General features: G+C 47.4%; 1 protein-coding gene across 1 annotated transcript in view; it reads left to right on the top strand.

The window, feature by feature from the left end:
- Positions 1-27,934, top strand: part of LOC143180611 (irregular chiasm C-roughest protein) — a 132,738-nt gene that overhangs the window by 83,998 nt on the left and 20,806 nt on the right. The window contains exons 2-3 of the mRNA XM_076380468.1: positions 7,571-7,908; positions 25,959-26,191. Of these exons, the coding sequence (XP_076236583.1) occupies positions 7,571-7,908; positions 25,959-26,191 (571 nt within the window). The remainder of the gene's footprint in view (positions 1-7,570; positions 7,909-25,958; positions 26,192-27,934) is intronic.

Below are 27,934 nucleotides of genomic sequence, written 5' to 3'. Positions count from 1 at the left end.
GACGCGCAGTAGAGTAGGCAGGATGTTTTCTGGAGCACAAAAGGGGACACGTAACGCGCTTAAGCCCCCGACACGAGCGCGGAATGGACCGCCGAATCCAGCCGTAGCATTGTCCCGCGCCTCGCAAAACGTCTTGTCAAGTGTCCCGTATTTTGAAAAAGGGGACCCGAAACTGCCACCAGGATGAAACACGGAACATGTCCTTGCGTCTGAATTTAATTGCTTTCGTCTTTTGCTCGCAGACTCAATGGGACGAGCGTAGAGTTATAGGCTTAGGACTTTTCACGAGTTTTATCCCGATAAAGCTGAAGCAAAACGAATACCCAGTTCCCGAGGTTATTAATACCTCGTTTAGGCAATTATTATTCAACATATAAGAGTGAATCTACGGTAACGAAACTTGAGATTTCATTCACGTCGAATCGATAACCAATGAAATGGGCGAACTTTGATGAATGGAGGAGTATTTACCTCTGCTCTACGCAAAATCTGTAGCTACAGACAGCACCGAGTTATCATTGCAGCAAGGAATTCAAGCTGAAATCAAAACAGCATTGAGTATCTAAGGAAACACTGCCAACTCTTAAACACACAATCTACGTAAACCACGGTCGCTTCTGATCGAATAACCACGAGTGGAGAACAAAGTTACACAGACCCAACTTCGTGTTATCGATGACGCGCATTATCGACACGATGAGGAGTCAGCGCTTCATCGACGCGCAAGTCGTGAGCACTTACAACAGTCAACCTGCTTAATTCCGTGGTGAACGCTGCGTGTTTGCAGTTCTTGCTCCAACCACGAATACTCCCCCTCGGCTGATCAATTTCTAACGAGAATGAGAAGACTGGAAGGTTATAGGCCACCTAAAGGTTTCACTAAACAAAGGCCGCCAAAGGGGCCTGAACGAGCCAGTATTAGTGCTCTTTCGTTGCACTTGTTTATGGATCCCATAAAAATAGTTGGCAGACGGTGAAACCGGTGCCAGGTCTCACGGCGCTGCTCTGCGGCGCTTGCTACTTAAATAAACAGCGCTGGCTGACAACGATATAACGTCGGGCGTGGGCGTGTAAGTATCGGTGCACTTCCGGCGCAGTTGCTGCGACTCGGAGTCACCGAAAATAGTGGACCACAGGGCGTGATGTTAATTAAAACAGGATCGACGGGGAGGGGTGGAGCAGAGGAGCTCGTGAACTCGCGAGAAAGGCCTGCCTCCGCGATCTCGTCCCCGTTTCGACCTCCTCCCCCTTATCTCCCTCTCGCTGGGGATCGCATCTCGAGTTCTGTCGGCGCATGAAGCGTTATCGTGGTATCGGTGTGTCTCGCGCGCTGCACACGCGTCAGTTTACCATTGTGAGTTCCGTATGCAGCGGCGGACCACACACGGCCAATGTTGATTGTTGTGTGAGCACACAATGCGTCCCCGTTGCAACAGCCGCGTCTAGCATCGGGACGGGGTTAGGACGGGCCAGGCCTGACAGTTTTCGTTGCGCCGTGAATACTGATACGGACAAACACAGCCCCGGGAAAACGGTTACGCGATAATAAATCAATTTCCCTAGCGACGCGTGTGCCTTGAGACCCGTTCCGAAGCAAAAAGGGCAGAGTGACCGAGGGCGGGGCTGTGACAATTTAAAGCTTCGAGGCTTTAATTTCAAACGACCGTCGATTATTTAATAATTCAATGGTGTTCTGAGCTTTATTAAGCTCGTCGAGTGGCGGGAGAGTTCCACTTTAAATGAGTGATTCAGAGCGGAGAGGAAATACATTTTTCAATATCAAGATGAAGGGATGAGTTTGCGATGTTTGGTGGCTTGGTTCTGAGGTTACGATGTCGGATGCTCTCAGACTCGTATATGTACACGCTCTGCCAATTCTAATCTCGACGCCACAGAACCATTCTAAATAGGAATGTTTCATACGCTCCCAGAGGAAGCGCAAAACGCGGCAGCCATGACTGACCCAATTTCGTCATGCTCTCCTGACGGCCCTTGAAAACCTCCGGACTTAATAGATATTTAATCGAAATCCGTCGAATCGATTATGGATTATTGAGCTAGAGGAGGTGTCGGCCGCTCGATAAAAATGATATATTCGAAGTGGCTCAACCTAGTTCGCAGCTTTTTCACGCGTCAGCTGGTCGCTTCGATGGTGTAGTTCAGCAGAGCAGCCGACGAAGAAGTCAAGAAAGTACTAATGACGTCGTTAATGGTGGCCAATCGACCGTGAGATAAAACGCGAATTTCGAGGTCCATCCTGCCCCCAGAATGTAACTTTTCCCATTTCTATTCTTATTTCTCTGTAGTAACATGTCTTTCTTCTCCATACCTTAGTCCAGGCAAACTGAATGAAAACTACTTCTACCATTCAGAAAATAACTGTAATTCCTGAAGACCAGGTAATTCTGAATTATAGCGAATTACTATGGGGCAAGACTAACTCCAATAACCTTACCCGCGGATGAAATAGTGGTTCAACGACAAGTCCAAAGCATTCACCGACATGTTTTCATAGCCAACTAAAAGTTGGACGATACACTGGGAGTTCGCCACAAAATCTCGAGGGACACGCGTTTCCAGCGACGAAAGGAGATACGGGACGCTGTGATTGCGGCGCGCTGTATGCTCGGGCAAATTTATTCATCGGATTATTCAAATTGAAAGGCGTACACGAGAGAGATATTACGGTTTCGTAGTTATCGGGGCCTGGCGAGCTGAGGGCGAAGCAAAACACCGGCGAGCGTATCGAAGTTGCCACGATCGAATCCCCTCCTAGTGTTTGTCTCTCGTTCGAAGGGAGCATTATCGTGATTGACGTTTATCTAAAGCCAGCCAGATCTCTCGGTTCGGTTCTAAAACCAGCTAGACCGCTTTCAGTCCGCGCTTTTGCGCATTTCAGGAGTTTTGGCAACATTCTTCAGTTACAGGCTACTTCAGAGCTATTGGTCGACTTAAACACTTTGGACGATCATGCGTAGAGTTATACTACTTGTATCATTGATGGCCCAATATTAGTTACTGAGTAGTTGGTCTACCTACCTAGTTTAGGCTTTGGTAGACTCAGAGAAATATTTTTTATTGTACAGTAGAACCTTGATTAACCGAATTTCGAATATTGAAAATTTTTGTTATCTAAAGTGGCGCATATTGAGTGGAATAACAATAAGAGTAGAATAGAGCTAGCTATGAAACGGATGTTTCAAGTTTGAACTTCGTGGTACTTTGAATAATCGAGATCCTACTGTACAGCGAATTAATATACTGAACGATTTACTACGTGGGCTTTTACTCAGCGTGACTAACACTCTGGGTCACGCACAAAGCCTGGTCGTCTGTACACGAAGAACACGAAAACGAGATATAAAGTCACAAGGGGGCTCGTAAAAATTAGGGGCGGTCTTATCGATCCAAGAGGCAAGAATTCAAAGTTAAAGTCCTTCGCTCTCTAGACTTCCCTAACAAATTCAGTTGTCGAAGTTCAGGCGACCTTACAAGAGGGCTCTGTCCTTAGAGGCTCCCAGCAAATTTCGTCGCGTACTCCCCAAGTTCCAAGGAGCTCGTGTATCTATTTACAGTAGAAATTTCTTTCTGCGAGTTCCGCTAACTTGTCTCCATCTCTCCGTGGCTAACATGCCAAACACACAAAGCTCTCGGTCCCAATAGAACCACGTGTCTATAAATACACTGTGCGTGGTCTGTGATCTCTGCCAACATATCACGATTACACAACATCTAAATGACAGTGGGAGGAATCGCGCGCGAGAATCGATTGTCCATGTGCCCTGTCTCCTATCCCTAGCCGAGGTGAGCGTTTCCAGAAGCGACGTGACACGTATGCTTGATACTAGGTCACGCGATGACAAATTGATCAGAGACACCGTGTCTCGTCGCGACTCCTCGATAGCTCGGCGACAGGGACTTGTATCCGATGGCCTGCTTGGCGCGTTCGATTTTCAACCCGTCAGACACAGGATTGCCTGGTAACGGTGCAGTTTTCCAAGGCAACGGGAAGACGCTTCATCGCGGGTCGCGCACGTTACGTAATTTCCGTCGCGAGAGTGGCGTTCTTCGTCTAGGGGGCCATTCGATTACGCCTCGTCTCGTGAGCCAAGCGTTTTTATCCAGCCACGATAACGTTCGCCGCAGCACGTCAAAAATTTCGATGACTCGCGTAAGCAGCCGCGCGACAAACGAGTGCGTTTGTTCGACCGCGTCGCGCGTCTCGCCGCGCTGATAATTGCTGCGGCATTCAGGTGTAATTGTTCGAACGAGCAGCCCGGCAATTAATTATCGCGAGGCTCCGCCGCGTTGCACCGTTTTATCGGTGGAACATGATCTACGGACGCACGGTTACATGGCTACGGACAGGGAGCGATGGATGGACCGCCGGAGCGTGGCCAGTCGTGCACAATCGCCTCAAACCGCGCGAGTTTTCGACGTCGATAAAAAGTGTCGAGGACGTGCGATCGAATCAATTGATACTGGAGACAACTGCGCGCTCGACAACGCCCAATCATCGATGGATCGCGTTCCTGAAGCCTATTGTTGAATCACGTGTTGTGATGTTACGATTATCCTCAGTATTCGGAATTTTTTAATTGCCCCTTGAGTTTCACTGGTTGTGTAAGAGATAACGAAGCGTATTTTTTTATTATACCTGACAGTCTCTGTTTGCCTTTTTTTATTTTTCGTTTGGACAATTTTTCCACCTCTCTATGGAAAGATTCGTTTCAGCTTGGTGCGATTATGCCACGATGCGAGCGCGCGTAACGAACGGTAGCGTGAGTAGTAATGGTTAAAAATCGTTGATTTGCGAGGTCATCGGTCCCCAGATTGGGACGTCGCTGGAATACGCGCATGGCCGAGAAAAATACACCCGTCCGACGATAAATTTCCGAAATTTTTCACCCATCGACGATTATTTACCGTGCTGCTATCGAGATACCCAGCGTAATCCTTGAATTATAATGTCCGATCGGAATGTAAAATAATGGATGAGCTATTCGTGAAATTTCTACGTTGCGAGCGCTCGGATTAAAATTAATTGATAGTATCAATCCCCATTGTTCAACACGGGGAATACAGAAGCTTCAGTTCAGAAATGAGGTGGTGAATTTTGACAATTGATAGCAGAGGATGGTCCCCAGCTTATTCCCAAGCGATAACAGGAACATCCGCTAGTGTCTACCTTCTCTTGAGCCCTAGTCAGGAACTATTTCCAGTAGCCCGTATCGATCCAAGAGAAGGGGAAGTCCGTCTCTCTTGTTCTTAGTAATCGAAGCCAGCCAACAGCCGCTATTCGCCAAACCCAGTCTAATTTCTATTTTCCCTGCGAAATGACTATATCACCAGGTGCGATCGTTCCCCTCTTCACGGTCGATGTAACGACATTTTCATTTCCCGCATCGATAGGGACGAGAGTCCAACGCGTGAGGCACAGGTGAACGCGTTAAAGTTGCCCCCGCTATCGATTCAAGCCGCAAAGCCGCAGCAGCCGATCCAGGCATTTGTCAACGACGACAGGAAACGTGGCCCACATAGAACGCCGTGTCGCGTTACCCAGACACATATCAAAGTTCCGTGGAGACGGCATGGGACGGGCAGGAACGGCACAAGCGCAATTATTATTACAGCCCATTACTTACTCGTGTACACCATTGAAACGTGGTTCGTTCGGCCAGTAGCGATGCGGCCACGGGGTTATTATCCTATTGAGCTCGTAAGAAACGGCTGGTCGCTATGTCGTACGAGCGTCTTACGACATCCTCCCTTTGTCGAGCAGCGGAACACGCCGCGGCAAGAACCGCCAGCGACATCCAGCTCGTCTGCTCTAAGAAGCGCAGCGCCGACGTCGTGTAACGAGCTTCTCTCAAAGCGTATACATCCAAGAACCACGGAGGGGCGGAAGTTGCGAAGAAATGGACAAGAAGGTACGTCAGGCCAACCAGCGCACGATCCTTCCGCGTTCGAGGCCTCCTGACGAGCGCGCCCACGAGCAATCTTCTCGTCACGCGGCTCAGGGGAGGGCACCGACGCGACGTCGAGTGATTCGAGCGTCAGCCAGACGAATGAAAGTTAATTGAGAGGTCGATGAAACGATTAAGAGGCTCGCACAGTCGCCTGGCTGTTGTGCTTCTTCGATGGACGCGTTCTACTGTGGAGGCGGGGTCGGTCGGGGCAGCGATCGACGTGTAAACTGCAGCAAGTGGAACGCCTGTTTCTGCGAAACGATCGATGCCTCGCGTAAAACGAAGCTGGGCGACGATGTTGAAAGATAATATTCTGGGAAGCTTGTCTCTTCGGATATGCGAAAATAACGGAAGCACGGGGTACTCGCGATGAAGAATCTCAATATCGATCACGTCCCCCCGGGCTACGAATGTAATTGTCGCAGCATCGGCGAGAGCACGAGTTGATTGAGTTTTATTAAAGTATTTCTCGATCGTTTAGCGACCGTCCCCGTCGATGTTCCACGACAAGAGAATCGTCCCCTCTACCCTGTACGCTAGTAAAGCGTCCGACGTAATAATTGCCAGCGGCCGCTGTATTTTTCGCTGCAACGACAAAACAGCATTACCCTCGTAAAAAAAGAGGTCTCTTCCACCCTCCTTCTACTTTCATAATGGTGGCATCACGTGCGCTACCGGCTGTACGCTCTAGAGCGCAATAATAAATTGCTGTATAGGCTATAGTTTTATCGTCCCATTTACTGGCGATGACTTTTCCTCCGTCCCTCTTTCTCTCGCCTTTCCGAATCCGATGGGACTGTAAAGATAAATAAGGACGACACCAAAGGTGAACAGAGTCAGCGAGATGCAGGAGGGGACGGGGGCTGCACCGTCTGCAAGATCGTTAAACAAGCTTCGACTGGCGGAACCCGTCGGAAAAAAAGAGTTAAATAACGAACTCACCGCCCTTACCCTTAACGATGGCTGCGTAAGGAATATTATTACGCCGCTCGTAAGTACGTTACGGCCGCGCCGCTGTTAGCACCGCCTTTATTCCACGTTTCGACGCGTATAATTCGATTGTCGACCTAGCGCCTCTCCTTCACCCTCCGATCGACTATGAGAGGTAATTTACGGCACGGCATTACGCCTCAGGCGTGCTATACCTCGTAAATACACCGCTGTAACATGGAGATTTGTACTAGTTCGGGATATGTGGTGATCCCTAATTGTGCGTCGATACTCTGACAGTATAAGTCTAGTAACGAATAGAGCTCCTGCGAAATAACGCCCGCTTTTTGTTGGAACCTTGTCAGTTTATAGAATTCGTCAAGCTGAATGCATCAATATCCATTTTTTGAAGATATATGGGCAATAACTTATGAAATATTGACAACCAAAATTGCACCGTTGCGCATTCTATTTTAGAGAGGTTTAAATATTTGAAAATTTTAGTATTCGAGATTTTAAATAAGAATTTAAATATTAGAGGGATTTGAATATTTGAAGATTTTAGAATATACGAAATTCCTATTCCGTAAGTAAAAGCTTTTTAGCTCTTAAATTTTTCATTACCTACTTCCTACGCAGTTTTCTAACTATTTTGCTATTTCTGTTTCTAGCGCGAGAACAAGGAACGCGTCGCGATCGAGATCACCCATGATCTGGCTGTCGTTGGTGCTGATGCTGGGAACCAGGACAACGTCCGCAATGAACATGACCAACGTGTCGCCGTTGGCCTCTACGGTGAGGCCGATCACGACCACGGAAGTAGTTTATCAGCGGTTCGCGATCGAGCCGATGGATCAGACCGCGGTGATTGGCAGCCGAGTGACCCTTCCTTGCCGAGTCCTCGATCAGAAGGGACCCATTCAGTGGACGAAAGACGACTTCGGTCTGGGAGCAGTTAGGAACCTCACAGGATACGAGCGTTACGCTATGATCGGTAGCGACGAGGAAGGTGAGTTTGAAACATCAAGAATATAAATTTACGTATTTAACAGCTTTTTCAAATTCAAATTTTCAAATTCAAATTTTTAAATTCGAATTTTCAAATTCAAATTTTCAAATTCAAATTTTCAAATTCAAATTTTCAAATTCAAATTTTTAAATTCGAATTTTCAAATTCAAATTTTCAAATTCAAATTTTCAAATTCAAAGTTAGAAATTTGCAACGGCATTCCTATTTCCCTCAGTTTCTGTATTTCTAAAATAATCTCGCTTATTTAAATACTTCCCCCAAGTATATAGTTTCGCACACAAATCCAAAAACCGTAACTATAGCCGAGCACATCTATGTTACGGTTTCGAGGTTCTGTCACGAAGCATTCGGTGCATGGATTCAGTTCAGAGGATTACACTATGCGCGCTGCACGAGAAGGTGTTTCTGTACACTTTCGTGGGATTATTATACATGGCTGTGCGGACGTTTTCTACTGGTCTCTGAATTGGTTATGATATAGCGAAGAAACGGACGACAACAATAATGCCAGAGAATATTGAGAATGCTAACTTAATGCATATTTATGAATAAATCCAGGAGGAAAACAGCGAAGTAGTATCAGAGATCTCTCTGTTTTCGCAATGCACACGATCGCACCGCGGAGATCAATTTTCCCCGGCATTCTTTCTCTCTGCTCTCGACCGTCCACTTTTTCAAATGCATTTCTTATGCAGCTGCGAACATTTCCCCAGCGCAACAGCCCTCTAGGTTTGCCTTTCCACTTCTAGGCCTACAGCATTTCCACCCACAGGGGAAATACTCTGCCAGCTTTCCGCGAAAAACGTTCGCGCCACAAAAGGTGCAACAACGTTTCTGATAATCCGTTTCAATAAAGATATTCGAACGCAGGGGCGGTCCGAAAAAAACGCCACGTGCCACATCCATCACATTCAATGTCAGCAGATGTACACGGCACAAAGGCACGCGATGCGCATCCAGCTCCAGCGACGGCGAACGGACGCGCGAATGGAATAGATATCCAGCCGGATGACTGGGAACAGACGCGACGGGCGCAAAGGGTTGAACATATTTTTCAGGCGGGCTAGAAATCGAATGAATCTCGATGGAGGTCGCTGTCCGGCCGACAGCGCTATTTCCTTCGCGCTCGTTTTCCCTTTTTTACCAGCGGGACCGGCAGCTGCGATACAGGGCGGCGGGCCAGTTCGCGCGGGGTCAAATTCAATTTCCTGCGGCCGTCTATTGATTTTTTCTCGCGTCAAAATAAAAAAAACACAGACACACGCGGGAATAGCGTGCAAGGGGAGGCGCAGAAAAAGGGGGCTGGGCGGGGGACGTGGCCTTGCGCGGCGGGACAAAATATTTTAGCCCGCGACGTGACACTCGCGTGCAGGCCGCGAGGTCAAACGCTCGTTCCGGCGAGGGTACTTGAAAGAGACTGATGGCCATGTGAAATTCATACGCGGTCAGCGAACGATACACCGTTCCGGTAGCTACTCCATCTTGCTATTCATTGTTCGACGCCCGTGGAGAACCAGGATGCGACAATGGCTCGGTTAGCTGGACTCTGATGGAAAGGTTGAGAAACGGGGGCTTCAGGATACGAAAAAGTAGCGCCGCTCCTCGGAGGCGTTGTTTAGAATAACATCGCGTTCGAAGTCTGAACAACGAGCAGAACTCGATAACATGGCCGCATTAAGCGCGCTAGAGGAAAGTTAAATTGCCTTTTTAACTAGTTGCGAAAAATGTACGCCACCATGACGTAACATCCGCTCGTTCGTGTCGATAGTAGTAGGAAGTCAGTAGAAAGTCGCGCGATACAGGTACATTTGATCTTGAGTCTTATTAGGTTACTCTTTTCCCCTTAAATGAATATCATTCGAGGAGAACATAAACGGTCACTTTTATTAGAATAATAGAAATATAGTTAAGGTGCGTTATAAGTTAGGGTAATTTAATAGCATAAACTACTTCAAATACTATGTGAAGGAACGAGTAATCGCATTTATTTTCCGGCTCTCCAGAAAAATAACAAAAAAGAACTTGAGTTACTCTGGCTCTAAGGTACAAAATTGTGCTCCTTCAATTTCCTTAATCAGGACGCAACCCAATTAACGTACCAACACCCGCCTAAAAATGTCCTCTTAATTGACTCCAAGAACAACAATATCCATAGCATTCTTTCTCCCTTCCAATCCACTCGAATAACGATTTTGCGTTCAGCAGTCCACTAGAAAGCTTCAGCTGAAACAGTCTATTCGATTAGCTGTCAATTAAGCGGCGCGGCCGCCGCAAAGAATTCCTTTGGCGCCGCGGCACAGGCGATCTAATCGTTTCTCGGCCGCAGGCTATTTTGCGTAGCGCGGATCATGCGGATCGGCAGATTTAGCAATTTCTCCGTGACCGACGACCAGCCGCGGCTGTGTGTCGTCGCGCGTCCATCGGCCGCGATAGGTAATATCATAATACACAGACTGTTGCGGGCTCGCTTCGAGCCGCGCGATTTAACGAGCCTCCTCCCCCTCTTCCCTATCCCTCGCACCCCGCCGCGCTGGTACCGCTCTAAATCCGCGCGACGCTTTTTCCATCCTCTCGGCCGTGTCTAATTCCGCAAAAAGTGACGCTCTGGAAAAAGCTCTGCAGCACCGTTTCGAGGTTTATCCGGTGAAAAATTCCCCGCGTTCCGCCGCGATAAAACATTGGCCGCTACACGCGTATATTGGGGCAGGCACGAGGACCTGGCCTGGCCGTATGCTTTCCTTTGCTCCTATTTGTTTGCTCCCGCGACAAGGATTAGCCCGACAGCCGATTCTGCGATACACACACACCCCCTGTCCCCGTTACCCCTGTGTCGATATTATATACGCGCGTGCCAGCTGAGCCCTGCGACCGTGCGCGTGGGTGTCGGTGCACACGCGAACAGGGAAATGCACCGAAAGCCAGTCGTGCACCGCACGCCATGCTGCCACGCGCACTTTCGTTGCAATCACGGCCGCTCGAAACGATAAGATTCGAGCAGGCGAAGAGGCAATTTAAGCCAACGGCCCCTTAATATACCGGGTGTACCGCCTAACTCTATTAGCAGAGCTATTTCCTTTGCTTTTCGAGTTTCGCTGGAATGCCTGGCGTGGGTGCCGCGCACCCTTGCCGAGGATATTTCGCTAGGGCAATGTTTCCGTTTTAGAGGCAAATATTAAGGTGATATCCGGGTCGTCTTTGCTTCCTCGGATGGGAATGCTGGATTTCTTCCTGTATCGGTAAGCGGGCCGAGTGAACTTCTGTTCAGGGGAGTGTAAGATCTCGTATACTTAGGAAAGGCTTGAGGAATTTAAGAAACTGCCGAGAAGTGCTCCAAAGTGGAATGTAGAAGATGTAGAAAATATGAAGATATCTAAATTTATCAATTTTTCAATCTTTAGACGAGTATCTACTTCATCGAGGACTCTGTTAAAGACCTCATCGATATAAAGTTGAATAGCCTTTATATTTTTAACATCCTTGCCTGAATATATAGAAAGATAGCATACTGGAAACCAAGCGCAAACATTCGGCTCATAACTACAGCTCTATGTAACAGAGTTCCACCATACACTATCTTTATGCGAAACGAACGTTCCCCCATCGAGGAGAATCGCGGAAAGTGCGTTAACACTGCATCCTAACACACGGCGGAGCCCTCTCTCCAAACAATTCAGTCGCGACAGCTCTTGAAAAGCTCTTCCCCGTTCCAGCGCGGCCTCGATTTACCCACAGCAAACAGATCTTCGTCTGGAACAGAGCCGCGCCTGGAAGATTGTCGATACAACCTGTTCGATGCTAGGGCGAGATCGGAAGAGTCTGCAAGAAGGGCGGCGCGAGTAGTCACAATCTCGGTCGCGAGTCACAGGCCAAACAATCAGAGACACTTAAAGATGCAAACACCGCCCCAGACAGCGGTGACTGCAGTTCGGTTCCAGGCCTGGTTCCCTTTCGCGACTCAGCCGCGACAACTTCGCGAACAATGGAGTTCGAACGGTCCTTACGCTCGGGTTGCTCTAAATTCACGCGACCGTGCAGATTGGTAAACACTGTCCCCGTACGAACCATCCCTGACGAGAGAATCGCGGGAGAAACTTATGTCGAAGTTGCACGAGCTGTCGACACTGTGTCGCGATATCGATATTTCGAGGCTGAGGCACGGAGACACGACTCGAACCTCGTCCTACTGTGCGCAACTGCCATCGTGTACGTGTCCCACGTTTTAATCGGCGAATTCGCACATATCCTGTGGATGACACCGCCTGGAAACTCTTTAAAATGTCGCCAAGGCCCGAGGAGCCCTGGCTAACTTTAAATTAGTTCCGAAACATTTGCCACGCTGCCTGCTACTTAATGCCTTCGTCGTGGATCGATAAAGGATTCATCGTGACAGAAATCGAAGGAGGCGAATTACGAAGGAGGAGCGTCAGTCGACTGTTATCTTTATTTCTAACTTGTTAGTCGTGACCGGATATGTCGCCTCTCTAATTTGCCTGGGCATAGTAACTGATGCAAACTTGAGTGGTCGGTCAAGACCATTGAGGGATATTGCCACTTTAACTGTCGGACTTGTTCTGTGTCTATATGGCAAAAGGAGAGCGTAGATAATGAACAGAACGTTGAAATGTTGAGTTCGATCGAAGATAGCGAGAGAAATGTGTCCTTTACTGTCGTGGAAGATGGAGAATAGAGAGATATCCTTCTGTAAGAATCGAGGCACGTAGTGAGACTATAAAAGAGCGGATTGTAAAGCTTATACTGAGCGAACTGGCTTTGACAGGTCAGCTAAAGGACAAAGTTAAACCTACAAAGAGTCTGGGCTTGAAGAGGATACCGCTACCTCTTTTGGAAGTTTCCAGTCAAAGACTATTTTATCACCCCTAACAATTAACTTACAGTTTCTAGCTTAGACACCTGCTGACACAGAGGATAAATCAATACTTTGAGGTAAAGGTGAAGTCTACACGATGAAGGCTTACACGATTGCTTAAATATTATCCTCAAAGGTCAAACTGTCAAGTGAACTTCCCTAATAAGCTATCAGCTATCGACGATACAGAAGGTGGTCATGATACCTGTCACCCTTTGGAAACGTTCACAGACAGCACGTCCAGCGGAAGACGTGGCGATTAGATCGACCGTCACTACTAGTCTCTCGTAAATGGTTAAATTAATAACGACTCTTTGACGTCTTATTTCCCTGTTAATTGCGAACCAGTCGCTCGGACACGCCTGGATTTTGTGATCACATATCGGCCCGATCTCTCGAGGCAATTGGCTGTTTCTCATTTCGCGCAAAGTGGATTCTTCCCCTGCCACGCGAACAGGATGCGAAACCTGCAGGACCGGATTCGTCGGTTTCCGCGGAGATTGACGAGAAAAATGATCGGCCGCTCTCGAAGAGCGAAACGCTGAGCTCGAGTAAAGACCACTGTTCCTCGCTATCACGAGGATGCAAGGAATCGCAATTTTCCCTCTACTTAACGTCTCCGTGATCATTTGTTAGATACAGTGTGTAGCACGTAATCGAGGGGAAGCGGTAGTCATCGAAACGGCACGTAAAATAAGAACTTTCGAAACGATAATTTCCCATAAATAAGCCTTATCGCTCGTTAATTCCTCCGAACGCCCGTTGCCCGCGGCATCGAATGCACCCCCATTCGTCGTCGTTCATTATTGATCTGCCCAATAAATACATTTAATTAACACAGGAACCCTTAAGTCGCCTCTGGTTAGCAGCGAAATTTGTGGCCTATACGGGTAATGAACGACGGGTCTCTGTGTTGCCATAAATTTCTATCAACCGTGCATATTAATCGACCCGCCGATAGCGTCGCCCCTATAATTCCACGATTTTTCGACCTACGATGGCTAATCAGCGCAGGGGTATCAATTATCCGCGAGTCGAGAGCTTAGACGGTGGCACGGCAGCTGAAGCGGGAGCAGAAACAGCAGCAACCATCGTCAGCAAGATCGGTAGGAGCGACGGTTAGTCGAACGAGGAACCTGTACGACCGGCTCTGCCTGCTTCGTCCGTGGCCTGCTCGATTAATCGGCCTTACCGGTTCTGAGCGCGTCTCTTGCTCCTTGCCAGAGGCTCCCTCGACAGGTATCGCATCTGTCGAGCATGTTTTCAGCGTTGAAATTGCGATCCTCCCACGTATTGGCCCCGTGGAACGAGCACGGGATTAGAGCCATGGAAGCCGTGAACGACTAATGAAGTTGTCTCGGGATTCCTTTTGGGCAGACCTTAATCTTAAGCGTTTTTAAATTTGAAATTTTGTTGCCGACGCGATCTTTTACTGCTTTTACGAGAATTACGAGCCTATTGAGTGGCATCAAAATTTTAAGTGTGAAGTTGATGTAAGATGCAATAAGGAGCTGTATCGAGCGACATTTTATGTTCTTGACGCCTCAGCAACCAGTTTCGTACATTGAACTGTCATAATTTATTCTTATGTCATTATTAAATGCATATGAGATGCACTGTATCGCAATTTTATTCAGGAAAATTTTTCTATATAATCTTGTAACAATTGCGAAATACTTGCATATGGACTACTTCACTTAAACAACTCTACAATAGTAATGTATCTTCCGGAGTACATTCCCAATTTTAATGTACATTCCCATTTCCACAGTGCTCCTACAGGAAATTCAAATATGAATAAAATTCTACAGAAACAATGGCATATGAATCTTTTAAATGTTTACGACAAAAATTGAAAATATCGTCACGAGTCAGAAATGTTATTTTTCTATTCTACTGATCCCTTTCTTTTTAGTCTATTTATAAAAATATATCTGCACGTTTGACGCACGAATAGCAGTAAATACGGGAATACTACCCACCACATTTCAATATAACCTGAACGATACCGCAGTAGATTTAAAATCAGATAACCGTCAGTAATACCTGATAATCGTTAGAGTGCTGCAAAAACGCGGCAGAAACCCGACGATATTCAACGAGCCACGCTCGAGAAAAGCGCCACAGTGTCTCTAAAGTACAACCGTGAGAAGAAAAATGCGATCGGTGGAACAATGCCGTCCGATGGAAATCCGGCTGGGCTCTCGTGACACTCCAATCCCCTTTTTATGACCGCCGCGAAATGAATGCCCCGTATGAATGGGGAATTAGGTTTTTGCTTGGCAATTTTCGCGAATTCGCTTAAACGAATTTTCGGCCCGAGTATCGCGCTCCTTTGGGGGTCGCGTCGTAGGAAAGAAGGTAAGAGAGAAGATCGCTGGTGGCCACGGGATTTTCCGACACGAGAACGGACGAAGCTGTTAAGACGGACGATATCGAGCGGAGGTTGAACGAAAATGGGGATCGATCGCGATTAAATCCGAAAATTCATGGCGGACCCATATCCCGCAGTTCAAACGAATTCGTTATTTGCTGCGGGTTTGGTTTAATTTAACGTGGACGTGGCCGATGGCAGGCATAGCGCGCAGAATTACTGCGATATGAATCTGCGTCGCTATAATGGTGAAATTATATCGAAAATGAGCGAGGGAAATGCAACCATTGCAGGCGACCAACTTCCTCTCGATATCGTTCAATATTGAAACTGACAGTAAATAAGCCCTAATTCGTTGCTAATTTCGAATTCTGTCTCTCTACCTCCGTTCTCCTCGTGCCCCGACCGGAGATCGTGCGGTTAAGTGAATCCCAGTTAAGTTTGCGCTTCACGCGTTTCGCGTTAAGTGACAACATTTCGCTTAACTACGAACGAACACTTTTCGATTTCTCTTTTTCCCCTAGCCCTGTATCCGCTTCGAGCGCTAAACTCGCGAACCCGACTATTTTCATCCTACAAATTGCCAGCATTCACTCATTAAATCTGTACCTGTTTCCTTCGTCCCTCATTTGTGGTACACAGAAACTTCGACGTTACTCGTTAATATACTTAAATGAGACAGACAACTATGGCTACACAATAACGACACGAGTTGGTGATAGAAATCCTTTCAGCGCCAAAAACAAGCATTCGCACTACGATGCAGTTTAGCTTCTACTACGCGAGAAGATCCAACTTTTTCAACAAACCAGGTAAAACTCCATTTCTCGGGGCTCCCTGCGGGACTTATGCCGACGCTGGGCGAATTTCGCGCGGATACTGCTCCGCGATTAATGGCGGCGTCCGGACTGTAAAGGAGGAGGAAGAATAAGCCGAAAAACGAGGAATTGCGAGCAGCAGCAATTGGCCCCGACAATGGGTCCGCGTTTCGGTGTTGTCGCAGATTTGCAGCGATAACGGCGTCGGATGTCGGACGGTTATCGTCGTTTCTATCGCTTCGCCGGGAACTTTGGGTCGCGGTCGTTGGTCCAGCTTCGCGAGCTAGCGTTCCGCTCAGAGCCCGCGCAGTTTTACCAAATCTCACGCCCCCTCCATGCATATGCTAATGCTGACGACGTACGCCTGCGGGATGCATTTTTTGCGCGCGTGTTGGTATACATATGTTACACGTGCGTATATGTGCAGACTCACGAAGCGAGTATAAATTCCTCGGCGATAAACAGCCAGCGATCGGTATCGCTGAACCTACGATTCGAGTCTAATTATCCGTTATCGCGAGCCCCATAAATCTGTGGACAATGTCCAACAGCGACGAAGCGCGATCTTCAGAAGGCATCCGTTATTAGGTATACGCATAGACCGCGGCGGCAATATTCCAGCAACGTAGCGCACATCCGCGCGATATCTGATTAATATCACGCGCCCGAATATGGCACGTGTTCGCTGGTGGCAACAATATTTGGACACCCGATAGATATCGGCTACACACGAGCGAGTATAATTGCCGCAGCCGACACGTGTCACGCTGGGGATCGAACGATGCATCGGTTCGAAGGCCGTCATGCCTATAGTAAGAACCAGCGTGGATCGATTGTGCCGCGAAGGAGCGTTTCAAACGAGAAGTGTTAAAAAATTGAGGGTCGTACAGACTGATTTCCAATGGGAATTGAAAAAAATTGGAGGAACGGGTCGAGTGTTTTCGAGAGGACTTCTGCGTTGTGTTTTGTCTGAATAGCTTTTTTGGAGAGGAAAGCTCTGTTCAGTTTAGGACTGACTAAATTGAAGTGCAATATTGTGTTAACAGTGGTTTCGATTTTTGGGGGAGATCATTTTTATGAAATGTATCGAGTCGGTATGTTCACGCAGACTGGATTTTTGCAATACAATCAAGTCTCGTCGCGAACCTTGGATTCAAGCGAAGTCAGCGGCGGCCCGTTCTCGGTTTTGCTGACGACGAGAGAAAAAACTGCAAGTCTGCAAAATCGACGAGGTCCACGCGACGAGCCGTCAATCACGAGAGACAGAGGAAGCGCGAGCCTCTATCTCGCCCTGATTTTCCGGGTGCGTACATGAAACTGGTTTTTCCTCCTACCTGGACTAATTTCAGGGAAGTAGAAAAACAGTTCAGCTTCCGATAATCCAATTGTGGAAAGAGGGAAAGTACACGCATACGAATGTTAGAATGAGATAGGATATGGAGATTACAGAGGATATGGATACTGGTCACATACTTTTTTATGTTACGTTGAAGTGTCGGTTCTTGTATAGAAATAGACTCACAATAGGAACAAGTTAACAAAACATCTAGAAAAGATTGAAGTCTAAATTCTTAAACCTAGTCTTGGACCATTAAAGTCTAATCTGCGAATCAGATAGCTGGATGGCTTTCTTAATGGTTCTCTTGATGAAATCCCTCGATAGTTGCGATGTCTTCAATCTTCATTTTGATGCAGGAGGAGGGACTGATGAATGCTAGCTGATCGAGGGGTAGGGGTGACCAGTGGGAGCTGGTCAAAAGTCAGAGGTGACCAGTAGAACAGCTGGCCAGAGGGTGGTCGAGTAACTTCTCAGACAAAAACCTGGTGATCGATAGAACGATCCGACCCGATCGAAGGCTGAGGAGTGACTGACGAAATCGTAGGCAGGATTTCCAAATCGAGGGGTTTGGAAGAAAGTCGGATAGTAGTGGGGCAAGTGACATCATGACTGAAGTATAGAACAATGGAGATAGGACCCCTACCCTGCCTTGACCCAGCAATATTTTTTGTTTTCCTATATACAGAACCCTCTACAATCCAATGACTAATATTATCTGCTTTGTTAATTTTCGTCCCTAAATACTCACAGCCCCCCTTCTTAATCCTCCAAACACTATGCCTCTATTTATGCCAATCCTCCAACAGGCCGCCCTACTCCTGTACTTTAAGCATACTCTCGCCCTCTCGTTGAAGAAAAATGGCTTAAACGGTACACCGGTTAACGAACATTGTCTCGCACCGAAATCGTGTCGGGCGTTATCTGAATTTCCATTACCTTCGAGTAAGTTATCTCGTTCGGCGTTCCACAGGGATTAAAAAACCATCTCCTTGGATCGGCGTTACGGTGGGATCGCGTTAACGGGGAAGGACGGACGTCTTTATCTAACGTTCGTCCGTGAAGTTCGCCCGGAAGAAATGGAGCAAAGCCGAGGGAAGCTCTAATCGCCCCGGCTCCGCTGCACCATTTCCAATTCCCGATTTTCAGGGTTCGATGCTCGCCGATGATCGGATCGACAGCCACGTTACGAGGGGGATGCCGTGTCGTCGTCGTGTCGTCGGCCAACCGCCCCTTTTCCCCACCCCCACACGCTTTCGCCCTCGGTCGCCGCGTTCCAAGTACACAGCTATGCCGGCCGTGCTTTCCTGAAATTTACAGACGCGATTAATGTCACGGCTGGCTGTCCGGCGGCCGCTCGCTCGCCTGCCCGCCCGTTTGCAGGCCTAACCGTTACTAATTTCGGCGGGGAGTTATGGCCTTCGTTACCTACGCGCCCCTGCAGCCCGTTTCACTAGCCGCGACGCGGGTTTTTCGCGAGCCTTTACCGTGACTTTCTTTGAGGTTCCTCCGAGGACGTTATCACGGTCAGTGGGTCTCTTTTGGGGAAGGAAATTCCTTCTAGCCTGGGTCTGTTTATTGCCGTGGCTTCTTTTCATTTGGAACGCACGAAGGTGGTCTTCTTGTCAGTGGATGCTCGTAGAGGTAGTATTCTACTATCTCACAATTCTTTGTGAGTAGGAATGTGTAGAACTGTACTCTTGTGAATACTTTAGGAATTGCATGTATGTTACTTCTTATAATTAAAAGATACGGTAGAGGTTGAAGTAGAAAAGGGTCGTGCATGATCAGACGCGGGTTCCAGGAAGACCGAGTAAAATTACAAATCTTGTGCTGCGTGTATAGTTCCTGAAATGATTTCAAGGAAAGCTTCTTATCGACTTACCATAAGCATATCAATGTTTTCAACATCGTTGTGAAATTGTAGACCTTACATCTTGTAATACAGTAAAACTTTAACGAGCTCGAACATGATTTTCAATAGACTTCCATGTACTGAATAGTTCATGCTACCTACAATTTTTCCGAAATAATTTAACCGCAGAAAGCGGTATCACGATAGGGCAAAGCATAATGGCCTATCACGGTTGCAGTGTGAAAGGAGCAGAGCGCAGGAAGGGGAACCGGATTGCCTATTGTTAGACGAGCTTCCCACCCGAAGAGCTTTATACTTCTCCGTACCTTCTCGAGTAAAACTTATGCAAATTAATAGTTTAATTATTTCAAAGTCCGTTTAAAATTCCTCGGTTACTCCTCCTTTCTCCCCGTCCTCTGAGGAGGGGCTTTAAAGTTTACGCAATGAAATCCGGGGAAAAATTACGAGAAGAGCATGAATAAATTCCAAGAAAATTACTCGTAACGTTGCTCGTGAAACGGCTTGTACACCTGCTGCGTGTCTCGCGCACGGCCGTGTATTATCATGCAACCGCCTTGTGGATCTTTCACGATGCATTATCAACGGCTCGCTGATTTGTTCTTGCTATAATCGCCGGCACACGATGCGCTGACCGACGCAATGTTGTAATTATTGTACGCGCTAACGTCGCCGCTTTTGATGGCGCCGATAGCGTTGCCTGTGAAACGATTAGACCAGCCTGTTTTTAATCTGCCGTCTAAATTCGCGACGCGATCGTTAACGATAACAATTAATGGGCATTAACCTCCTCTCCATGCGTTACCTTCACGCAGTTTTGCAATATCTAACGTAACATTGACAGAACGTTTTTTCCTCCTGAGATTAAAGAGCATCGATAGGGGAAGATAGGGTTGGTCGAGCTATTAGTTATTTCTCTCTTGTATATTTGTTAACCCTTTATACGCCCTTTATATGGCGACAGATTAACTGTGATTTATTCCTATGTTGCACGTGCGTGGAATGCAGCAACTAACCAAAAAGAAGTAACTCTTTCCGCTGAAATATAATATTGTCGTCGAATTGCTGTTGTATCGATTTCCCATCGAGTCACCTGAGATAATCTGCCACGTGAACACTTTCAAAATGACAAGTTAACTCGTCTTCCTAACGATCGGATTACAAGCGAGCCGATGGTATTGATCGACAATCGTCGCTAAGAAAATTACTGTTTACTGCTGTTGACGAAATTTACGGTGCAAACCTGGCCTTACCTTATAGGTAAGGTCAACTCTGCATTATCGAGATCCGTTTGATTTACCGTAGCAATAAAGGCAATGCGTAGCATGCGCCCACCCCCGTTGGCATAGACGTTGTTTGCTCAGTTGCGGCACCAAACGGTCTACGATTGTATCAGGACAAGCAGAGCTACGCTCCTGATTAAAGGATTAGTGGTTTCGCGCCAAGAGATTGCCGATTACACGTCGGTGATATCGGTAATTCGCAGATACCCAGTGGTCATCATGCAGTACGTCCGCGAGATGGCTCGACCCAGTTTCGTTAAAAACAGAGGGTGAGTTAGCAGCGGTCGCGTTTATAAAACGTCGTCCTCGGTTAATGGATCGTTACCTTCGACCTGTTCGCGACTCCTCGTAACGCGATATCACGATAGGCAGGTAGTTATTAGCATTTCATAACCGCTAATTGTCGATGGCGAAAGGAGCTGCGAAGAAACGGGCCATTTAAGCAAACACGCGACGTTAGTGTTACTTCCAAGGCTAATCGACAGCGAATTTTAGAGCTTCGTCTACTGCAAACCAATACACGTTTTCATTGAATGCCCCCATTTCACTTTATCATCACGTGGTTCCTATCTAATTTCGGGTTGCATTAATCCATTCAAAATCGTGAGTATTTTCCGTAGTTATCGGATGCAATCCGCGTTGCATCGTGCATATCACTGAAATACTACTGTTATCGGTACTTAAACGACTGTTCAGGATGTAAAATAGTACTGAAATAAATAATAAAATCAGCTGTGTAAACAGAAACCAGAAACATTTTCTTTGCTTTTGATATAACTAGAAGAAAGTATTCCGACTCCGAGTGGGTTAAGCATTCACGACTTAATTTCCTTCCTAATGAACCCACCGCTGACGGTATAATTATTCCGCGAAAAAATATGAAAAAACTAATAGGACAAAAAGGAAATGACCAGTCCGCAGCCGCGGCTCCCCACTGCTGGACGAGATTCGAAACGATAATACCGTACAACTCCCGCTGTACGCAACCGATTGTAACGGGAAATTGCGATCCAATTAACCGAAATAATAATGACGGTAATAGCCAGGCTGATTGACATACCGCTGCAGTAAATCTGGATTATTAGTATTCCTGCGATATAAAATGGACGATGGCCGCACTCTCGCACACAGCCAAATGGGTAACCTATATTCCAGTGAAAAACTGTACTGGATGCGCGACCCCGCCATTCTCAGTCGTTTATTCAAATTTTTCGTTTTCCGATTATCGTCCCACTCCCGCCGAAATCCGGCCGAAAAAGCGGCCTGATTTTGAATTCGAAATATCCGGATATTGCGCGTCCTGCCACGTACGCAGCGTTCGTTTCCTGTTCCGGATAAAAGACTCGGGCCGCCATTCTCTTGGAACGCTAGAAATTTGATTAGAATTTGCGCAGCTTGCAGTAGGGAGAAGTTGGGAGGAACGATAGAGAAGCAGTGGAAGCACAATCGAAACTAACAATTCAGAAGTTATGAATTTAATATTTTGAGTACTTAAATAATTAATCGTAACTAAGTAAGCTATTTTTGCCGATTTTTGGAAATTATAATTAATTCTTGAGAATAAGTGTTCACCTCAGTAAAAGGTGAATTAATAGTATGAATTCTACCTCATGTATAAAGATTTTCTTGAAATACCTACATTATATATTCGTTTCGAAGTATAATTACACAGGTCTCATACCCGATATCCTCCTTCAGGCTAATCGTTACCATAACTCCCTCCAGCTTCCTCCAGCAAGATCGCGCAATACGTCATGCCTCGAATGATCGTAATCGATCTTGTTACGGTATTCGACGAAGCTAAAGAGGCGATCCTACCGCCTAACGATAAATTCCACGCAGAAAGCTGAGGAGTAAATTCCAAAGATGAGAGGGAACCATCGAGACGCAAGGGTTAACCGAAACGCGTAACACATCGCGGTTAAACGTTCTCCAGATCCAGAAGCGATCTATGCTCCGCAGCTTGACGATGTGCAATTAATCATAGTCGCCTGTAGTGGAGTGTTCGCTACCTGTTCCGTGTAATTAAAATTAATTATGGCCGTTTGTAATATCGCTGACTGCACGCGGACCAACTAATTGTTCGTGATGTATTGTTTCGCCGCATCCAGTTAGTCGTTAAAGCTCTTCCAGCGCCTCCTCCTCTGAAGGATCGTAACCTCGTCCTCTCTGCGGCGTCTCTTTCAACCAACTTCTCCCGCCCTCGTTCCCTGCCCTTTGTTCGGTCGCTTTCTCGGAAATTTCTAGGAATCGTAACTCGCGAAGCGGGATTTCGACTCGCGAAGTTGCCGAGTGTAGGTCACGCCTACGCGAACAGTCGTCCATCGCGTGAAGCGTCAAACTTTTGCACCTGTAGGACGTCGTTTCGGTCCGCGGGAAACGGCGTTGCGACGCTGCCAACTGAGGAACGAAACTTCTCGCGCCTCTTTATCACCATTTTTCGTTTGCGCTCTCGCCGTTCTTCATTCTGAAGGAATTAAACGAGCACCGCGAAGGAGCAGCACGACTTTTCCGTCGGTCGCCTTTGTTTACGGGAAAGTTAGGCTCATTGCTCAACTTCGAGCGCAAATTGTCGGTGTCATTGGCCTTGCAGACGTCGTTCGTGAGGGACGCCAACGTGTTCAGCGCGCAAGTAATTAACGAAGCGACGTGGAAACGGGGACTATGTCGCGGCTTCCTGGCCAGTCAGAGTTCCGAAACTTTCTCAATGGAGGAGTGCTAATTATTGTCCATCTCATAATACGCGGAAATTCTCTTGGTGAGTTATGCGCGACTCCGACTGCGAATTATTTTTCTCCGTCGGCGGAGCTCCTCTACCGTTTCGACTTTCGTCAGAAATTATCGCGCTTCTTTGCTCCACGATGGTTCATTTATAAGATGTTCAACTATAGACGAGAAAGAATTTCGAGGATAATTCCAGATATCGAAATAAGACAAAAATTGTTAAAATCCGCCTGAAACTCGAAAATTCAAATGGCACCATTATCGCTACAAAGCTCATGACAAAGCTGCGATTATCATAGTCACAATTTCGTTAATCTTCGTTTCATTTTCACCTGTGAAATAAATCCTTATATTTTCTCCATTCTTGTTCGAATATTCAATATAGGATACGTGTCGTCTTCGTTGTTCTACCGCGAGGAACGTATAGAAATGGTAGCACGAAGTCCGTCGACGGTGCCTGGGAGGATAAACGGTGAAAATAGACGAAAATGAGAAAGCGTGTTCCAATTTCTATTCGCTTCCCGCTGCGTCCCATCAGATCCGTAATAAGGCACGCCTTTATCGCCGTGACGATACGTTTCGCGGCCAATTTTCCCCGATGTTCCAGCAAACTGGGGTCGAAAACGGAGAAACGGCACCGCTGGAAAAGCTTTTTGTTTTCACGGATAAGCTAATACGCGTATCTGCCCCGTGGCTTTCAGCACGGAGCACGCCGCGCGTAAAAGGAACGGGATGCGACGTTTATTACCTCCTAGGAGCGGATCGTTGTTAGCGGGACGCAAATACTGCGAAAAGGCTCGTAAGCCGTGTAACTCCGCGAATATTCGCGTTCCGTCGAGCGGATGATCCACTTTCGACGGGCACTCCGCTGGCAGGTAGGATGTTAAGTAACGGCAGTTAATAGAAATCTTCTTGTCACGATTGTTGGAAATGTAGGATGTTCCTTTATAAGTGAATACCACTGTGCTGATGAATTCAGTAGCCTGAAGCGACAGCAGAAACTTTTTACATGTGTGGGAGACTTACCTCAAACGAGAACGATGGGAAAATGAGGGAGATTTGACGCAAACTATTGTTCACAGTTGAATAATTAACTACGAAGCTACCCTTTAAATGATATAATATTCCGTCCTACATGCAAGCTCAAAAGAGTACTAATTTTTCAAAGAACATTTTCACTCTACTTCAAAAGCATTATGAGCAATAATAAAAACGTAAAAGATTTTACTATCAAATAAAATAACCTTTAGATATTATACTACTTCCAAAGTGACGCATCACGCTGGCATTACTCTCCCTCAGACCCCTCCATTTATATGAATTCGTTTTACCACTTTGCTGCATTAAATCCACCCCACACAGACATATTCACAAATAACGGGACACCCCTTAGCCGTGCCTCAAATCTCTTCGGCTCCATCGAAGCGAAAACCGTGGGCTGTCTCTTTCGTGGGGAGGACGACAGGAACAAAAGCCGAAAAATCGAGAGGGAAAGTTCTGCTGCAAGAACGAAGCGATTTATCGTGGGAATAATCAGTCGGTGCGTACAAGTGGGACGATTCCGTTTTTCCATTTGTCCCCGCTTCCACTGTCGCCGCCCTGCCCGTCGCTTCCGGTCGTCCGGTTGTTCGTTCGTTTCGGTTTCATCCCGTTCGTCGGTGGCGAGGCACAATCGGGCCCGTGCATACTGTAGAGGCGGCTCGTTGAAAGTTGCACGAGTGGAATGAAAGAAACGGCGGGCGAGAGGGAATTGGGTGGGTGGATGGAGCAGGGGGACAGAATGATAGATGCATGGATGGACAGACGGATGGATGGAGAGCGGAAGGGGCTCTCGGCGCGAATAAATCACACTGCAGACGAATTTACTTGATCGCGCGATTGGTCGTTGCTTGTGGCGATGATAATCGACGCCCGTGATACTTGGCGGAGCAGCCTGAGGGTGTGTTCTCGCGATTTGGCGAGCGAGAGGGACGACTGCTGGGGGAGGGCAGAGAAATATGGTTTCCCTGGGGAACGAGACGTTCTAATTCGCGTCGATTCGCACTCGCACGGCCGCCGCGTTGTTCCTGACAGCTTACACGTATACGCGGAGATTTCGAAATAAAACCGTCAGTCGGAGAAATTTCCTACGTACGGGCCGACGCGCGATACGATCGAGCAGACGCTCGTAAACCGTTAGTTTCAATCAACGGGGGTAAATGGTTTTCTATCCGACCCCTAGCCGCGCTCCGTTTCTCCTTCCACCGTCGGCACACCGACTGCGTATCAAGCGAAAAACTCACGACCGGTTCAATTTGCCCGCGGACCACCTCCGACGCGTTGGAATTCCGCTCGCGCCGCGACGCCTGCCTCGCTAAAAATTCATCGCGGCTTCGCGCGGTACCGTTTCAGCGCGAACGAATGGGATAAGCCAGATTTGGACACTATGCATCACTGGTTTCAAAAGTTACGACGCTCTCGAGTATGACCCGCGTACATTTGCCCAGAAGAATTTATTTTCCCTGGAAATAGTTTTCAGCCTTAATATCTTCAGGGTTCTTTAAAGTTGCTTCACTCCTAGAGAATTGACGCTGTTCGTCAAGGCCCTGAAAATAGCAAACGTGATAGATCTGTCCTTTCAACGCTTCGATTTGAAGGAACCCGATCCGCTGAAAGGTTTCTCTGTTCTGATCAAGGAGAGCAAGGGATCGAAATGCATGAACGGTCACGCGGAATGGCAGGACTGAAATGCATCGGTGTTTTTTCTTGTTCCAGGTGACTTCTCGTTGCACATATTCCCCGTGGAGCTCGAGGACGACGGCACGTACCAATGCCAGGCCTCGCCCACGAACGACGGTCAGCCAGCGTTGCGCTCGAGGTTCGCCAAATTGAGCGTCCTGGTCCCGCCTCAGAAACCGAAGATCCTCCAGGGCGACTTTCTTATCACCACAGAGGACCGTGAGCTGGTGATCGAGTGCGTCAGCGTGGCTGGCAAACCGCCTGCAGAGGTAAGGCCCTTCCTTTCTGCTTTTGAATATTGATTGGAGCGGGCGAGCCAAGAACTAGAGCGTTGTGAACAGATCGCTCGTAAGATAATCGGGGTGTAGCTGATATCGAGTGCGCACAGAATTTCATCGTTTTGGCATCGGTCGACCTACAACGCGATCTTCCTGGACGATTGCCGACCTCGCGAAGGATCTCGACGGTTATTCAAATCGCGTCCACGATGCAAACACCCAGGAGTTATTAACGGAGGGAACTAAAGGACCCGTAGCCTTCATAAAACAGGGAACTAATTTCACAGCGAAAAGAGGGCGGCTGCTGACATAAACGCGCTACCCCCGGGGTATGAAATAATGCGCTAAAGCATATTATGTCGTCCGACGCGTAATTAGCGCGAGCAAAGGCTTTGTCCTTTCCACGCTGCACTCGTACAGACGCGGTAGATGTATCCCCGAAAAATCTTCTTCAAACGCATCGACGCTACAAAGTGTACGTGCAATCACGTCCGTCGTGATGTTGACCGACGAACCCGCGAGCCTCTGGCGCTCGTCGCGATGACGGGCCAGGGGAACACTTTCAGAGCAGGCAGAAGAGGCTCGACGAAATGGCAGCTTGACCGAGTTTGAATCCGTTTCGAGTCGTGCATCACTATCGTTGGATACCCTGAAAAGTGAATCTTTGAAGGCACCACGCGTGCATCGCGGAAAAAATAGCTCGGTAGATAAAAGAGCAGCAGCTGGAAAGAGCCTCCGTCGTCCTCCTGTTTCGATTCTGCTCGTCTTTGCCTATTTACTCTCGCCAGGAATGTTTTTGCACGCACGTATGCACGGTGAAATAGCAGAGCGACGAGCGCGCTCCCTTTCAATTCCTCCTGGCCACCGATGCCATTTGAATAATGGTATCATTAATCCCTTGGCGGCCACATGCTGCACGTACTTGACGCCCTCCCCAGATCATGCGTTAGCGCAACGGAGACGCCGCGATTGAATTACGTATCGAATTATCGAACGTGTCGGGCAAGGAGGATCTCCAAGCTCTTAAGGGTATTTTGGGTGGAGGTTGTATTGCGAGGACAAGTGATTAGCTAAGTGATTGGGGAAAAGTGGGTTGACAAGACAATTTCGGTGATAATGTATCCTTGGATCAATATTGAAACTGTAACCCTTATAATTAGTAAATTCGTAATATTCGTAATAGTAATTCATAGAAATTTCGTTTAAGAAACCAGTGGAAAATTATTTCATCAAACGATACAGCCTTGCTCCGCACTCTTGGGTTCGTCGACGAGCGAATTCCGCACGGACGCCAATCATTTCAAATATTAGGTTTAGATAGAAGAGAACTGGTCGCCGACCCAGATAGTTCTATTAATTAGAGCAATCTGGAGCTGGAAACGAAAGATTCGGTCCAACAATCGATCGTTCCTTCCCTGGTCCGTGGTTTGCACGCGCGTAAAGTGCAGAGATTCGGGGAAGCCAGCGTACCCAGGACGTTCGTTCGAAATTTACCGCGTGTCCGAAATTCGCGGGGATTCTAATTTTATCCGAGAGCTTATTGAATCAATGATGTAATAAAGAACAACGAGGGCTGGGCATGGATATCGATGATGCGGCGTTAATGCGCCCAGCCGATTCGCGACACCGCGAACAATTTCGAAGCGGCCAGGCTTTCCACGTTAATTCACCGTTCGTTTCGGATCGCATTGCGGCTTCGCGATTGCATTCGTTAATACAGAAATCTGGTTTTCG

The sequence above is a fragment of the Calliopsis andreniformis genome, chromosome 6 (assembly GCF_051401765.1).
Source record: "Calliopsis andreniformis isolate RMS-2024a chromosome 6, iyCalAndr_principal, whole genome shotgun sequence".
In the NCBI taxonomy this organism is placed as follows: domain Eukaryota; kingdom Metazoa; phylum Arthropoda; class Insecta; order Hymenoptera; family Andrenidae; genus Calliopsis; species Calliopsis andreniformis.
The sequence above is the reverse complement of the archived record's forward strand: the minus strand, read 5'-3'. Positions and strand labels throughout refer to the sequence as shown.